Source organism: Erythrolamprus reginae, chromosome 2, assembly GCF_031021105.1.
Source record: "Erythrolamprus reginae isolate rEryReg1 chromosome 2, rEryReg1.hap1, whole genome shotgun sequence".
In the NCBI taxonomy this organism is placed as follows: domain Eukaryota; kingdom Metazoa; phylum Chordata; class Lepidosauria; order Squamata; family Dipsadidae; genus Erythrolamprus; species Erythrolamprus reginae.
The window spans coordinates 18,609,511-18,627,488 of NC_091951.1; the positions used below are offsets into that span (position 1 = coordinate 18,609,511).

Sequence of the window (17,978 nt, forward strand, 5' to 3'; positions counted from 1 at the left end):
TGCTGGCTGGGGAATTCTGGGAGTTGAAGTCCAGATATCTTCAAGTTGCCAAGGTTGGGAAACACTGTTCTATTTTATCCTATCCTATTTTCTACTCTACTCTACTCTACGTTTTATTAAGAAGACAAAATCAACTTTTATTTCCTGTCTTGCAAGTGTTCGATGTGGCCTTCAAACTTAGATAACTCCTATCTAAAATGGTCACCGACTCATTATGTAACGATGCTTGAAAACTGAAGCAATGCGCCACAAAATCGATTCGTTCTTTTTGAATAACCCCTGTCTATTCCAATATACATATAAATTCATCCAGGCAATAACCTCACCCTGCTCAAACCCATTGAATGCTATACCTTAATCAATAAACAGGAGAACAAATCTGCAAACACCTAAGAGGCAAATGAAATTGTCTTTTTTTTTAAAGTGCCCTTGTAACTTCGGTCCTTAAACTAATGGTTGTAAATCGAGGACTACCTGCGTTGCCAACAAAAGGTAGAAATTTAAACAAGAGAGTCCCGAGGGAAGCCATACAGGGAGCACCGTGTGTATATTGTTCATATTTCAATGAGCTTCCAAGTTCTATAAAGATGGCAGTTGGGCCAAAAATGTCATAGAGTTCAACGTAAACATGTTAAGAGCGGAAATAGATACACAAAGGCCCCAATGCAAAAGGAGGAGCAGGTTAATAGAACACAGAATAATAGAGTCGGGAGGGACCTTGGAGGTTCTCTAGTCCAACCCCCCCACAATTTCTGGAGGAGGCAAGCCGTTCCATTGATAGATTGTTCTCCCCGTCAGGAAAATTTTCCTTACTTCTCAGTCAAATCGTTTGCGGGATTCGGTGGATACATTAAGACGCCCATCCCCGTATTCAGTATTTGGGGAGAATCTTCCGGAAGATTCCCTTCAGTGTGGACCTTCTGATGCAAAGTCAAATTCGTGCTCTGGCTGAAGCTTTTCCCGCACTCGGAGCAGGTGTAGGGCTTCTCCCCAGTGTGGGTTCTCTTGTGTCTAATAAGGCTCGACTGATCCCGGAAGGTCTTCCCGCAGTCGGAGCATCCATACGGCTTCTCCCCCGTGTGCATCCGCTGATGCGCAGTCAGGCTGCCCCTGTGGCTGAAAGTCTTCCCGCACTCGTAGCATTTGTAGGGCCTCTCCCCCGTGTGAACCCTTTGGTGCTGCACGAGACTCGGCTTGTCGGAAAAAGTCTTGTTGCAGTCGGCGCACTGGTGCGGCTTCTCCCCCTTGTGGATCTTCTGGTGCCTCAGAAAGTTGGTGCTCTTGTTGAAACTCTTCCCGCACTCCGAGCACCGGTACGGCTTCTCCCCCGTGTGGATGATTTGGTGGGAGGCAAGGTGGGCGCTCTGAACGAAGCTCTTCCCGCACTCGATACACGTGTACGGTTTTTCCCCGGTGTGGATGATCTGGTGGGAGGTCAGGTGGGCGCTGCGACTGAAGGACTTCCCGCATTCCAAGCATTTGTACAACTTTTCCACTTTGGAGACTCTCGGCGGTTTGAGCTGGGCGGACGGCCCATATGCGGTTTTGCTGAAATCGGAGGGTTGATGCTGTCCATCAGCACGGACAGCCCGATACGAAGGAGGAATCGAAGAGCCCAGAAACTTCTCTCCGTTTTCCAGAAATGTATATGAACTCTCTCCTTCAGAAAGCATTTCCCTGTCTCCGGGGTTCTTCCCGAACATACTTTTCTGGGTTTCGGTCTCGGCAGACATTTCCCAGTGATCACTGAGACATCCGTTCCTTTCCTCTCCTCCCTGGTTGTTTTGCTGGGGTGAGATCTGATGGAACTCTCCGGATGGACAAGGAAGGGATTTATCGATCCATTCGTCTTGTGGGTTTCTTTCTAGGTGTGCGGGTTGAACTCGGCTCCAGACTTTCTCTTCAAAGGGTTCCTGCTCGGTGTCTTCAGAGAAATCCCCACACAGTTTCCCCTCAGTTTCACTTTTCCATTCAGATCCTGTTGGAATCAAGATTGGGAAATTAGTTAGAGTGCAATCCAAATTATTCAGAAAAAGCCTCTTCCAGAATGTTTGGGGTTCCCAATGAGGAAAAAAATGTTACGGATAGCAGAGGTGGCAGGACCAGGAGACAGCAGAAGAGAAAGTACTGGACAAAAATCACAAAATACAAATCTTCTCACTACAGTGGTACCATCTTAAAAATAGACATGATAGGCCTGAAGGCCCAAAAGTAAAAGATGGCACCACTCTTTTACTTTTGGGCTTTCAGGCCTATCACGAAGGCCCAAAAGTAAAAAATGGCACCACTCTTTTACCTTTGGGCTTTCAGGCCTATCACGAAGGCCCAAAAAGTAAAAGATGGCACCACTCTTTTACCTTCGGGCCTTCAGGCCTATCACGAAGGCCCGAAAGTAAAAGATGGCACCACTCTTTTACCTTCGGGCCTTCAGGCCTATCACGAAGGCCCGAAAGTAAAAGATGGCACCACTCTTTTACCTTCGGGTCTTCAGACCTATCACGAAGGCCCGAAAGTAAAAGATGGCACCACTCTTTTACCTTCGGGTCTTCAGACCTATCACGAAGGCCCGAAAGTAAAAGATGGCACCACTCTTTTACCTTCGGGCCTTCAGGCCTATCACGAAGGCCCGAAAGTAAAAGATGGCACCACTCTTTCACCTTTGGGCCTTCAGGCCTATCACGAAGGCCCGAAAGTAAAAGATGGCACCACTCTTTCACCTTTGGGCCTTCAGGCCTATCACGAAGGCCCGAAAGTAAAAGATGGCACCACTCTTTCACCTTTGGGCCTTCAGGCCTATCACGAAGGCCCGAAAGTAAAAGATGGCACCACTCTTTCACCTTTGGGCCTTCAGGCCTATCACGAAGGCCCGAAAGTAAAAGATGGCACCACTCTTTCACCTTTGGGCCTTCAGGCCTATCAGGAAGGCCCGAAAGTAAAAGATGTCACCACTCTTTTTCCTTTGCGCCTTCAGGCCTATCACAAAGGCCCAAAAGTAAAAGATGGCACCACTCTTTTACTTTTGGGCCTTTAGGCCTGGCAACACATTTACTTTAGCAATAGCACTTAGACCCGTGATGGCGAACCTACGGCATGCGGGGCCACAAGTAGCACATGGGGCAATATCGGTGGGCATGCGAGCTCAGGTACGGCCTGATTTTCAGGCCTTCTGGGCCCATTGGGAGTTGGGGAATAGGCTGTTTCCAGCCTCCAGAGGGGGTGGGGAAGGCCCGTTTTTTGCTCTCCCCAAGCTCCAGAGTCTTTCTAGGAGCCTGGGGAGGGCGAAAATAGCCTCCTCCACCAGAGGCCAGAAACATTCTGTTTGCCGACTTCCAATTGGACTGGAAAATCCCCTTTAAAAAATAAATAAATAAAATTATTATTTATTTATTTGACTTCTATGCCGCTCAATCCTGAAGGACTCAGGGCGGCTTACAACAGTATAAAATACAAAACAATAAAAAGAAGTCAAATATAAAACTAAGTTATAAAACCATTAATTAAAACCCTAATAACATAGTAACTAACCCAACATGCATACTAAACATTCATACAATAGGGTCGTTATTGTTGTTGGTTCATGGCCCCCAGGTTTTTGCTCTCTCAAAGCTTCAGAATCTTTCTGGGGAGGGTGAAAATGGTATCCCCCCACACCCCCAGAGGCCTTCCAGAGACCAGAAATGGTCGATTTCAAGTTGGAAAATGAGCCATTTCTGGCCTCTAATGGCCCTCCAGGAGAGTGGGGAAGGCCGTTTTCCTCCTCCCCAGACTCTGAGTCTACTAAGAAGGGCGGCATAGAAATCCAAATATAATGTAATGTAATGTAATGTAATGTAATGTAATGTGATCTGATCTAATATAATATATAATATAATATAATATAATATAATATAATATAATATAATATTATAATATAATTAATATAATATAATATAATATAATATAATATAATATAATATAATATAATATAATATAATATAATAGTTGTGGTTAGCTCTGGTCCAGCTCCTGCCCCAAGGAATGTGGAGGTGAATGTGGGGGAAACATCCAAATGCCGCAGGCCTGTTTTGCTCCCAGTAGAATCTGCCAACGAAGCCTCCTCTGACCAAGGAAGCGTGAGTGACAGGGAAGAGGGGAGTTTGGCAGACAGCCCAGGAGGAGATAAGTCATCTGTATCATCCCTGGATTCTGAACAAGAATTAATGACACATCCACGCATGCGTAGAGTGATGCATAGGAGACAACAACTGAAGGATTATTACAAGAGAAAATGAGGCCACCTGTGGTTGGGTGGGGCTGCTGTAATTAGTGCTACAGATAAAAGTGCAGCATGGTATTTTAGCCTCATGGCAGTTTATCTGATTCATTGTTTCCTCAAGATCGTGGTTTTTGTGCTGTACAAGATTGTGTGTGGACTCTCTGTACATTAGAATTGGACTCAATTTCCCAGTTATTGGGTGAGCAATTGGATTGCATTTAACCTGTCCTTGGGTGTACCAGAAAATCCCTTTGACATTTAAAAAGGGAGCTGTTTCTGTTTTTCTGTTTATAAAAACTTTTGGGTGTTTGTCTTCCTGGACCAATTACCCTGTAATTACGGGCGGTTGAGACACGCCGGCAGAACATATAATATAATAATATAATATAATATAATATAATATAATATAATATAATATAATATAATATAATATAATATAATATAATATAATATAATATAACAATATAACAATATAACATAATATAATATAATAAATATAATATAATTAATATAATATAATTAATATAATATAATAATATATAAAACATAACATAACAAAATATAATATAATAAAATATAATAATAAAATAAAATAAACGTCTAAATTTTGATTATGTGACCACTGGGATACTACAATGGCCATCACTTTTTTTCAATGCCATTGTAACTTCAAATGGTGATAAAATGGATTTTTGTACTGAAGGCCACTTGTATTTGTCAAGCTAACCTAGACCAATTACATCCCTAGTGTTGGGTTTTTTTTTCAAACTTGGCAACTTTAAGATGTGTGGCCTCACACTCCCAGAATCTCCTAAATAAACTGGGGAATTCTCCAAGTCCACATTCCTTAAGGTTGCCAATACAGTGTTCCCTCGATTTTCGAGGTGGATGCATTCCGACACTGCCCGCGAAAGTTGAATTTCCGCAAAGTAGAGATGCGGAAGTAAATACACTATTTTTGGCTATGAACAGTATCACAAGCCATCCCTTAACACTTTAAACCCCTAAATTGCAATTTCCCATTCCCTTAGCAACCATTTAGATTATTACTCACCATGTTTATTTCTTAAAGTTTATTTTAAAAAAATATTTATTAAAGACAGACAAAAGTTTCATGATGACATATGATGTCATTGTGCGGGGAAAACCATGGTATAGGGAAAAAACCCACGAAGTATTTTTTAATTAATATTTTTGAAAAACCGTGGTATAGACTTTTCACGAAGTTCGAACCCGCGAAAATCGAGGGAACCCTGTACACTGAATTACAGCAGCCCTAGTACCGCACAGGAGACACTAATACCACTAATATGACTCTATAAAGCCTTAGAAAGGCCACAACCACACTAATTGGCATCACATAAAAAAGGCTATGTTAAACATCAGTGCTGTGCCAGACAAGCACACTTTCAAAGCATACAATGTCTCCTCGAATGGTGATAAAATGTTTGCAACCCAATTGCCAAGCTCGAAGCTCAGACCAAAAGCTCAATGTTTTGTTTATAAAGAAAAACGAAACTTCGACCAATTTTAATGTGAGGTTACAAAACCAATCCCCAAGTCCATTGCCCAAACAGCGATTAAATTTAAACAGCTTTTCTCCCACCCTGATTTTTTTCTTAGAAGCATTCCCCCACAGCAGGCCCACCCATGCTGGCTGGGGACCATGGGAGCCCTAGTCCATAGAATAGAGGGATTCCGAGCGGTCAACTTTGAGGACTTGGGCTCCTCAGTTAAACTCTGCAAAATCCCACAGAGATTGTCCACTTGACATTAAGGAAAACAAAGAGGGCCTCCTTACCTAAGAGATCAGTACTGGCATCATCATCATCCTCCTGTTTGGTCTCCACATACATCATCTTCCAACCAGCCTCAGATCCAACTTGGCTAATTCTGGAGATTGGGGCTGCCTCCTCCGATAACACCTGTAAAGGAAAGGACGGCATTGCATTCTATCAGCCCCTTGGACACTCGACAAGAAGGATTGAAAACAGGCAACAAACACAATTTTCAACCATCAGGGATACCAAGACCCTCCAATTTTTTAGGTCATCTGATTGGGGTGCAGTAGAAGTGATGTGCTGGTGCCTGGAGGCTGTTGGGGTCTGGATGGGTGTCAACAAACTCAGACTCAACCCAGACAAGACGGAGTGGCTGTGGGTCCTGCCTCCCAAGGACAATTCCATCTGTCCGGCCATTACCCGGGGGGGAGAATCACTTATCCCCTCAGAGAGGGTTCGCAACTTGGGCGTCCTCCTTGATCCACAGCTCACATTAGAGAAACATCTTTCAGCTGTGGATCGAGCAGGACGCCCAAGTTGCGAACCCACCTCTGCCGCCAGGCATGGGGGAACTGAGATACACTTTCCCCCTAGGCCTTTACAATTTTATGCATGGTATGTTTGTATGTATGATTGGTTTTTATATAATGGGTTTTTAACTGTTTTTAGTATTGGATTTTGTTATATACTGTTTTACTGCTGTTGTTAGCCGCCCCGAGTCTGCGGAGCGGGGCGGCATACAAATCCAATTAATAATAATAATAATAATAATAATAATAATAATAATAAAATCATTTGATTGGGGAGCAAATTAGGAGGCTCAAAGCTGAGTGTAGTAGAGGGATGCCAAAGGAGACAGATCCCACTCCACATCTACTCATTTATACAACAGTGTCAAACCACAGGCATTTGCGATAGGATCACAATGTCCCCTTAATCATGTCCCAGAGGGCTCTCAGGGATCGTCTTCTGCCACACAAATCCCAGCGGCCGATAAGGTCCCACAGAGTTGGCCTTCTCTGGCTCCCGTCGACTAAACAATGTCATCTGGCAGGCCCCAGGGGAAGAGCCTTCTCTGTGGCGGCCCTGGCCCTCTGGAACCAACTCCCCCCAGAGATCAGAACTGCCCCGACTCTCCTTGCCTTTTGTAAATTGCTCAAGACCGACCTATATCGCCAGGCATGGTATGGTATGCTTGTGTTGTATGATTTTTAAATGATGGGTTTTTAGATAATTTTTAATATTAGATTTGTTACATTGTATACTGTTGTTATTATTGTTGTGAGCCCCGAGTCTACGGAGACAAATCTAATAAATAATAATAATAATTATTATTATTATTATTATTATTATTATTATTATTATTAACTCCAGCGCCTGGTAACTGAATCACAATTTCAATCCTGAAGAGTCCCACAGTCATGTGATCTCACTTACGGCTTTCTTTGCCGAGTTCAGGGAAGCACCAAGTCAACAAAGAAGCGAGCGTAAAGTAGAAACAATATACAGTGTTCCCTTGATTTTCATGGGTTCGAACTTCGCAAATAGCCTATACAGTGTTCCCTCGATTTTCGCGGGGGTTGCGTTCCAAGACCGCCCGCGAAAGTTGAATTTCCGCGAAATAGCGGTGCGGAAGTAAAAACACCATTTTTGGCTATGGACAGCCAAAAACTACCCTCACGCACCCTTTTTCAAGGCAGCGCAAGGAGCCGGGCTTGAAGTTGGGGGCGGGGAGCGACGAAAGTGCAGAGGCCGGCAAAGATTGTTTTGAATGTCGGCTGCCCCCGCCCCCCCAGCGCCTCTGGCCCCCTCGCCGCTACCGCCCGCCCGCCCGATCCACCCCTCACCGGCTTTCTTGGAACAAGGGTCCTTCTGCAGCAGCGCTGGCGGCTACGGCTTCTCATCCTCCTCATTCGGCCGGTAGCCGCTCTGAGCGCTTTGAGAATGCCTGCCTCATCCCTCTCACAGTCCCTTAGCTGAGAGCAGCTTTCGTCCCAGCTATCAGCGAGGGGGCTGCAGGAGAGGTAGGGCAGGCGTTCTCACAGAGAGGGAGAAAGAGAGAGAGAGCAAGAGGGGGGAGAGTGGAAGGTAGAGAGAGAAAAAAATGATAGAAAAAGGGAGAAAAAAAGAGAAATGAGAAAATTATTGAAGCAGAGAATGACAGGAAAGAGAGAGAAAGAGGGAGAGAAGTGACTCTTGGTGATGACGTATGACGTCATCGGGTGGGAAAAACCGTGGTATAGAAAAAAAACCGCGGAGTATTTTTTAATTAATATTTTTTGAAAAACCGTGGTATAGCCATTTCGCGAAGTTTGAACCCGCGAAAATCGAGGGATCACTGCACCACGGTTTTTCAAAAAATATTAATTAAAAAGTACTTCACGGGTTTTTTCCTATACCACGGGTTTTCCCACCCGATGACGTCATATGTCATCGCCAAACTAATAATTTTTGCAAAATAATAATAATTATTATTATTATTGTTAATAAATAATTATGTTTATAAATATCAGGATCACTAAGTGTCTTATTCAATGATGAGTACCAGTAATAATGGTGAGTAAATGGTTGTTAAGGGAATGGGAAATGGTAATTTAGGGGTTTAAAGTGTTAAGGGAAATCGAGGGAACACTGTACTGATATAATGAAAGAAGTGAAATAAATGAATTGAGTAGGAAATGTATTTTAAAATTTCTAACAACAACCCTTCCTCCTATGTATAGATTAAGATTATTATTATTATTATTATTATTATTATTATTATTATTATTATTATTAGATTTGTATGCCGCCCCTCTCCGTAGACTCAATATGAATAGTGTTTCTTTTTTCCCCTTTTTTCCTTTTTTCTTTTTTTTTCTTTCCTTCCTGGGCTTTTAAAGAGAAGTAAATTTGGATATTTTCTATTGTTAAGGGCAGCTACGATAAAATGAGGGATTTTTTCCAACTGAAAGTAGGAATGTGTTTTCTAAGAATGCTAGAAAGGGACTGAAGTACGGTGGCTCAGTTAGGAAAAATAGTAAATAGCCAAGAGAAATTTAGATAGCTATAGCACTCTAAATATAAATGAAAGCGAAGAACATTATCTAAAATCTAGATTACAGTGATCCCTCGAGTTTCGCGATCTCGATCTTCGCGAAACGCTATATCGCGATTTTTTAAAAAAATTAATTTAAAAAAAACCACTTCCGGGTTTGGCTTCGGGAGTCAGCTGGGAAGCGGCGCGGCTGTTTTAAAAGGTCGCAGCCGGCCTGGGGGGCTTCCCAGAACCCCCCCGAACCCCCAACCTGGGTCTTCCCGGCCGCCCACGCAAAGGGGAAACCCCGGCTCCTCGCTGATGCCCGCCGCTCACCCGCCCGCCAGCAAGAGGGGGAAGACCCAGGGAAGGTTCCTTCGGCCGCCCAGCAGCTGATCTGCTCAGTAGCGCAGCAGCAGCGAGGAGCCGAATCGGGGTTTCCCCTTTGCGTGGGCGGCGGGGAACGCAAACTCCACCATCTACGCATGCACGGCCATAGAAAAAGGGCGCGCATGCGCAGATGGTGTTTTTACTTCCGCAACCCTACATCGCGAAAAATCGATTATCGCGAGGGGTCTTGGAACGGAACCCTCGCGATAATAGAGGGATCACTGTATAGCATTTGGAAAGGAAGTAGCACAGGATGAATGATATATACCAGAAATAATTGGATAAACAATTAGAAAAAATTGATTAATTTGACTAAGAATTTGGCATTTGATATTGTATTGTATTGTATTATATTTTAATTTGAGGTATGTAAATTGGAATCTCTGAAAGGTGTGAAAAACAATAAAAACTTTATACCCCCAAAAAAACAAAGCGAGCGCTTCCCTAAAAAGCCAACACAGTCCTAGGCTGCATTTAACAGAGGGATATAGAATCAAGATCACATGTTAATATCACTTGGTAAGGCCACACTTGGAATACGGCATCCAGTTTTGGTCACCACGATGCAAAAAGGATGTTGTGACTCTAGAAAGAGTGCAGAGAAGAGCGACAAAGATGATTAGGGGACTGGAGGCTAAAACACGAAGAACGGTTGCAGGAACTGGGTATGTCTACTTTAATGAAAAGAAGGACTAAGGGTGACAGGATAGCAGTGTTCCAATATCTCAGGGGTTGCCACAAAGAAGGGGGAGTCAAGCTATTCCCCAAAGCACCTGAGGGTAGGGCAAGAAGCAATGGGTGGAAACTAATCAAGGAGAGAAGCAACTTAGAACTAAGGAGAAATTTCCTGAAAGTTGGAACAATTAATCTGTGCCTCCAGAAGTTGTGAATGCTCCAATACTGGAAGTTTTAAAGAAGAGATTGGATAACCGTTTGTCTGAAATGGTATAGGATTTCCTGCCTGAGCAGGGGGTTGGACTAGAACAGGGGTCCACAAATTTGGCAACTTTAAGACTTGTGGACTTGAACTCCCAGAAAAAGGGCCAGAAAAGGCAGGGAGAAGTCTCCATGGGGCCTCTCTAGGAATCTCCTGGGAGGAAACAGGGCTGGAAAAGGCGGGGAGAAGTGGGGCCTCTCTAGGAATCTCCTGGGAGGAAACGGCCTCCACCCTCCCTGTGGTTTCCCCAATCGCACACATTATTTGCTTTTACATTGATTCCTATGGGAAAAATTGCTTCTTCTTACCAACTTTTCTACTTAAGAACCTGGTCACGGAACAAATTAAGTTCATAAGTAGAGGTACCACTGTATCTACTATTTAAACACTTTCAACCTCATTTACTGCAATAGAAAAAACATACTCAGAGCCCAGAAGGGGAAAAAAGAAAATAATTCAATTTTTTTCTCCTGGTTCTGCATAACTGATCGTGTCCCTAGGAGCCCATTGCTGAGGGCTAGGAGATTCCTAGAGAGGCCCCACGGAGGCTTCTCCCCACCTTTTCCGGCCCTGTTTCCTCCCAGGAGATTCCTAGAGAGGCCCCACGGAGGCTTCTCCCCACCTTTTCCGGCCCTGTTTCCTCCCAGGAGATTCCAAGAGAGGCCCCACAGAGGCTTCTCCCTGCCTTTTCCGGTTACAGTTTCGAAGGATTCGGTTTGTAAATGGAAAATAGTTCTTGAGAAGCGGCAAAAAAATCTTAAACACCCGGTTCTTATCTAGAAAAATTCACAAGTAGAGGCGTTTGTAGGTAGAGATACCACTGTAATGTATATTTTTGTGTGCCTATGTGTAATATATGGCATACGAGAAAGGCAAGATGGTGCAGTGGGTAGAGTGCAGTACTGCAGGCCACTAAAGCTGACTGCCAGATCAGCGGTTCAAATCTCATCACCGGCTCAAGGTTGACTCAGCCTTCCATCCTTCCAAGGTGGCTAAAATGAGGACCCGGATTGTGGGGGCAATATGCTGGCTCTGTTAAAAAGTGATATTGCTAACATGTTATAAGCTGCCCTGAGTCTAAGGAGAAGGGCGGCATTTTAAAAAATTGAATAAATAAATAAATAAAATAATAAATATATACATAGAATGAAAGTGTATATTTTGGATGTTCAGTAATAGTAAATAGATATGGAAATTGTATCTCTTTGAGGTGAGGAGAGGCCAGGCACCCTAACCCTAATCCAAACCCTTGACACGAGCGACGTCAAGTTGGCCACCTTTAAGCCACTCACATGACCTTCAAGCCACCTCTGATCACATGATTGTCAAGCCACTCCCACTTCATCCTATGGCTGGAAAGCCACACCCACAAAATAAGCCAGGCCCACAGTGTGGTAGTAAAACGTTTTGCAGCCCTTCACTGATACCCCTGTGTGCTGTTCCCACATGCTGAGCTCTTCCTTCTTGTCAAGGAAGTCTTCCACCAAGACCACTGCCTGGGAGCAGCTCTCGGGGCCGCACGCCCGGACCCAGCGCTGCATATCTGGCGGTAGGATGGCCAGGAACTGCTCCAGGATCAGCAGCTCCACGATCTGCTCTTTGGTGCTCATGTCCGCCTTCAACCACCGCTGGCAATGTTCCTGGAGTCGGCGGTAAGCCCCGCGGGGTCCTTCCACGTCCTGGTAACGTAAGCGCCGAAAACGCTGGCGCTGTTCTTCCCGCCGCCGGGCATCCCTTTGCAAAATGGCCGCCTTCACTTTCCCGTAATCTTCCTTGCTGCCCTCTTCCAGGTTCAGGCAGGCCTGTTCGGCCTCTCCGTTCAAGGCTGGCTCGAGCCGGGCTACCCATTCGTCCTCGGGCCATCGACAAGCTCGGGCCACCTGCTCGAAGGAGTCCAGGAAGGCCGAACTATTTTCCCATGGATCTACAGGTGGTTTAGAGCTCCCTGAACACGGGCTGTCTACCGTCTTCAGGAACTCCCGCCACTGAGTTTCCCATTGCTGAAAGGATCCCTCATCCGGTTCCTGCTTGATCTCTCTCCTTCGGGGCGGGGGTTCCCCCCTGCGAGGGTCTTTCTCCTGCGGGTGATCCCTGAGGTCCTGCTCTTCCATTGTCCTTCTCAAAGGGTCTCCAGGCAAAAGCACTAACCAGTCCGATGCTCCAGAACCTGCCCCGGGATCCAGACCTTTGGAACCGTGCTGCAATCAAGGTTGACTCCTCAGTTTATGATCTCTGGATCCTTGTTGGTCAAGGAAGAAAAGCTAAAGACACAAAAGGAATTTTCAAATCAGCCACAGGGAATGCTGGGCGGCTTGAGGTTGTTGGGGTTTTTAATTTCACAATATTGGCTATTAATAATATTAATAATTATTAATAATAATAGAATATAATTATTTTATTGGCCAAGTGTGATTGGACACACAAGGAATTTGTCTTTGGTGCATATGCTTCTCAGTGTACATAAAAGAAAATATATATTTGTCAGGAATCATGAGGTACAACACTTAATGATTTTCATACAGGTCGAATAAGACATGGTTATGTCCTGAGACCTGCTGTTGTTGACATATGCCCCCTCCCTTTTCCCCCCGATAATTCTGCAATCCTGCCTGCTCGAAGTATCTGAAACCTCGGTGTGTGCATGCTATTATCATCAATTTCCTCGCTTAGCCAAGTTTTAGTAAAGCATAGGGCAGATGTGTTGTGAAAATCATCCGTCTTGTTGGCAATTAAAGATAAATTGGTAAGAAAGATTGAGGGGAGCGGGGTTTTTTAAATTCCTTTATTCCTTAGTCTAATATCACACTAATATCACATTATAATAATATCACATTATTAATCAAAATCTGGGGAATCCAGAGCATGATACCATGTTCTTTTGAGACTGAAGAATGCCAATGCAATCAAAATAAAGAAATATTGCTATAATAATTTACAATATACATTATAATATATAATATATATAATTTACTACTATAGGCATTTAACTATAATTTTATCTTTGATTGGGATTCCACTTCTATTGTTTAAGAAATAGTTATCTTTTTATGATTTCAATCCTGCAAGCCTCCCAGCGTTGTTTGCAAATAAATGAAGTAAACCAAGTGATAAACCAAGCCGCCCCTTAGCATTGACAGCATTACCTAATCAGGTAATGAAACGCCTGCAAGAAAAGAAATCAAGCTCAGAGCGCAACAAGGCCCCTTTATTTCAACCCTGAGCTAACAAATATCCTCTTGGAGAAGAAAGGGATCCAATACAACTGAGGGAGGATTCGCTCTCTCTCTCTGTCCTACCCCATAAATTTGTTGTTGGGAGATAACATGGGGGGTTCTATTTAAAGCACCTTGAGCTCCTGAATAAAAGGCTCATGAGTCCTTCGGGATTGGGCGGCATAGAAGTCGAATTTAAAAATACATAAATGCACATGAATGGTGATATCTAGATATGGCCTAGAGGTGGAGTTCTTGCCTCGCGATCAGGACGTTGTTGTGAGTTCAATCCTAGGTAGAGGCAAGGGGTTGGACTAGAATCAGGGGTAGGCAAAGTTAGCTCTTCTATGACATGTAGACTTCAACTCCCAGAATTCCTGAGCTAGCATGATTGGCTCAGGAATTCTGGGAGTTGAAGTCCACAAGTCATAGAAGCGCCAACTTTGCCTTCCCCTGGGCTAGATGATGTGCAAGTTCCCTTCCAACTCCCTTAATCTGTTTAAAGGGATGAATTGCGCTAATAATCATGATGATGATGAACGTATACATTTAATGCATAAGACTACTGTATAATTTACGCGTGTAATATAGACATTTGTATTACAATGCACAAACAATGTGTAGGCGATAGCAACCAAGTTTACCTGCCTCCTTTTTTCCAATTTTCCCCCTTTCGCACTACAAAGGCACCCGAGCGTGGTAGAATCTTCGATTTCTGCTCCCACGCGTTGCTTCAGCGTTTTTTTCCTTCCTTCCGGGCTGCTTGCAATTGTGATTCAAAATTTTGTTTAAAAATGGGGAAACCCTGCTGGGAGGTAAACGTGCTTCCTTACCTCCCAGGCTCCATGGTTTTTCTCTCTCTCTCCCTCCCTCTCTCTTTCTCCCAAAAGTCCATTTCCGGGGGAAGAGCCACTCTAGGAAGAAGACTGCAACGTTCACATCCTTTTGCAATCTTGTGGTGGTTGGTTTTTTTAGGCCAAAAAGGAGGCGCGTCGCGTCTAGCCCTCTGCTGGTTGGATCTTTCTGATCGTCTCTCTTTCTCTTTTGCTTTTTTGGAAAATTTATTGAGGGGGGCAGAGGGGCCCTTTGTGCTCCTAAGGAAAGATTAGATTAGATTAGATTAGATTAGATTAGATTAGGATAGATAGATAGATAGATAGATAGATAGATAGATAGATAGATAGATAGATAGATAGATAGATGAGAGAGAGAGAGAATTATTATTTATTATTATTATTTATTAGATTTGTATGCTGCCCCTCTTCAGAGACTCGGAGATAGATAGATAGATAGATAGATAGATAGATAGATAGATAGATAGATAGATAGATAGATAGATGAGATGAGATGAGATGAGATGAGATGAGATGAGATGAGATGAGATGAGAGAGAATTATTATTTATTATTATTATTTATTAGATTTGTATGCTGCCCCTCTTCAGAGACTTGGAGATAGAGAGAGAGAGAGAGATGAGAGAGAGAGAATTATTATTTATTATTATTATTTATTAGATTTGTATGCTGCCCCTCTTCAGAGACTCGGAGATAGAGAGAGAGAGAGGGGTAGGGAGAGATATGGATAGGTAGGTAAGTAGGTAGGTAGATAGATACATCAGCAAAGCATATATAGAGATATAGATACTGTATATAAAAATATATAGATATTTATTTATTTATTTATTTATTTATTTATTCAATTTATTTTAATGCCACCCTTCTCCTTAAACTCAGGGCGGCTTACAACATGTTAGCAATAGCACTTTTTAACGGAGCCAGCCTATTGCCCCCACAATCCGGGTCCTCATTTTACCCACCTCGGAAGGATGGAAAGCTGAGTCAACCTTGAGCCGGTGATGAGATTTGAACCACTGACCTGCAGATCTAGCAGTCAGCTTTAGGGGCCTGCAGTGCTGCACTCTACCCACTGCACCACCTCGGCTATATAGATATATAAATATAGATATATTTGTTTTTGTATATTTTCACGGGTATATGCAGCGGTGGGCTACAAGCCAGAACGCTAAATTACACTCGCCACTGCGGCTCATAAGTGCTTGTGGGGCCAGCACGATTTTGCTTCTGCACCTGTGGAATCCCAGCGACCGGTTAGGTCCCACAGAGTTGGCCTTCAGGTCCCGTCAACAAAACAGTATAGTCTGGCGGGACCCAGAGGAAGAGCCTTCTCTGTGGCGGCCCTGACCCTGTGGAATCAACTCTCCCTGGAGATTAGGATTGCCCCCACCCTCCTTGCCTTTCGCAAACTCCTCAAAACCCACCTCTGTCGTCAGGCATGGGGAAATTGATTCCCCCGGAATTAAATTCGCCATCATCAGGCTGAAGTTATTGGTTTCATGCTGCTTTGAATATGGTTTATTTGGATTTCAACCCCCAGAACTCCCCAGCCAGCAAATGCTGGCTGGGGAATTCTGGGAGTTGAAGTCCAAATATCTTCAACTTGCCAAGGTTGGGAAACACTGGTATATACTCATACTCAAAGCAGCTCAAAGCCAATAACTTCAGCCTGATGATGGCGAATGTAATTTTGCCGAAACATCGCAAAGACACTCAAAATATTACACAGGAAAGAGCCAGAACTCCCAACAATCTATACACACATACACACCCAAACACACATACACTGCTCAAAAAAACATAAAATGAACACTCAAATAATATATCCTGGATGAATGAAATATTCTCATTGAATACTTTGCTCTGTACAAAGTTGAATGTGCACAACAGCATGTGAAATGGATTGTCAATCAGTGTTGCTTCCTCAGTGGACAGATTGATTTCACAGAAGTTTGATTTACTTGGAGTTGTATTGTTTAAGTGTTCCCTTTTTTTTTTTTGAGCAGTGTATACACACACACACATATTTGTGCTCGCCCTTGAATGCTTTGCAGCACTCCCTGCTAGACGGTAAAATAAACAAGAGCTGGAAATAGGATCTAGATAGAGGGTAGAACATTTGCCGGATGTTGCAACCCGAGACTCCGCAAGGAAGCTTTTGTGTTGTGTATAATTCCTCTCGCAAACCACACCACCACTTCAAAGGCTACACACACACACCAGCGACCATGAGTCAGCTCTCCACTGCAGGTGCGCTTAGCAGGGCACAATTGTAATAATAGCCATCTTAAGAATGATAATTATAGCATTAATTAGGGCTTCCTGCCTGAGCAGAGGGTTGCACTGGAAGACCTCCATGGTTCCTTCCAACTCTATTATCATTATTTATTGATTGATTGATTGATTGGATTTGTATGCCGACCCTCTCCGGAGACTCGGAGCGGCTAACAGCAACAATAAAACAGTGTACAATAGTAATCTAATACTAAAAACGATTAAAAACCCATTAATATAAAAAGCAAACATACATACATACATACATACATACATACATACATACCATGCATAGAATTGTAAAGGTCTAGGGGGAAAGAGGATCTCAATTCCCCCATGCCTGACGGCAGAGGTGGGTTTTAAGTAACTTACGAAAGGCAAGGAAGGTGGGGGCAATTCTAATCTCTGGGGGGAGTTGGTTCCAGAGGGCCGGGGCCGCCACAGAGAAGGCTCTTCCCCTGGGTCCCGCCAAGCGACATTGTTCAGTTGACGGGACCCAGAGAAGATCCACTCTGTGGGACCTAACTGGTCGCTGGGATTCGTGCAGCAGAAGGCGGTCCCTGAGATAATCTGGTCCGGTGCCATGAAGGGCTTTATAGATCATAACCAACACTTTGAATTGTGATCGGAAACTGATCGGCAACCAATGCAGACTGCGGAGTGTTGGTGTAACATGGGCATATTTGGGAAAGCCCATGATTGCTCTCGCAGCTGCATTCTGCACAATCTGAAGTTTCCGAACATTTTTCAAAGGTAGCCCCATGTAGAGAAAGTTACAGTAGTCGAGCCTCGAGGTGATGAGGGCATGAGTGACTGTGAGCAGTGACTCCCGGTCCAGATAGGGCCGCAACTGGTGCACCAGGCGAACCTGGGCGAATGCCCCCCTCGCCACAGTTGAAAGATGTTTCTCTAATGTGAGCTGTGGATCGAGGAGGACACCCAAGTTGCGAACCTTCTCTGAGGGGGTCAGTGATTCTCCCCCCAGGGTAATGGACGGACAGATGGAAGAGCCGGGGTGGCGCAGCAGGTAGAGTGCTGTAGTGCAGGCCACTGAAGCTGACTGTAGATCTGAAGGTCAGCGGTTCAAATCTCATCACCGGCTCAAGGTTGACTCAGCCTTCCATCCTTCCGAGGTGGGTAAAATGAGGACCCGGATTGTGGGGGCAATAGCCTTGCTCTGTTAAAAAAGTGCTATTGCTAACATGTTGTAAGCCGCCCTGAGTCTAAGGAGAAGGGCAGCATAAAAATCGAATAAATAAA

The 17,978-nt window shown here is 44.0% G+C and overlaps 1 protein-coding gene across 1 annotated transcript; it reads right to left on the bottom strand.

Annotated features, from left to right (window-relative positions):
- Window positions 1-392: 392 nt before the first annotated feature.
- LOC139159816 (zinc finger and SCAN domain-containing protein 22-like) lies at window positions 393-14,476 on the bottom strand. The gene is made up of 4 exons (XM_070737219.1): window positions 14,236-14,476; window positions 11,807-12,640; window positions 6,057-6,180; window positions 393-1,978 (listed from the first exon to the last, which is right to left on the bottom strand). Exons 2-4 carry the CDS (start codon window positions 12,488-12,490, stop codon window positions 810-812), a joined length of 1,977 nt encoding a protein of 658 aa, XP_070593320.1. The 5' UTR covers window positions 12,491-12,640; window positions 14,236-14,476; the 3' UTR covers window positions 393-809.
- Between the last annotated feature and the right edge of the window lie 3,502 nt (window positions 14,477-17,978).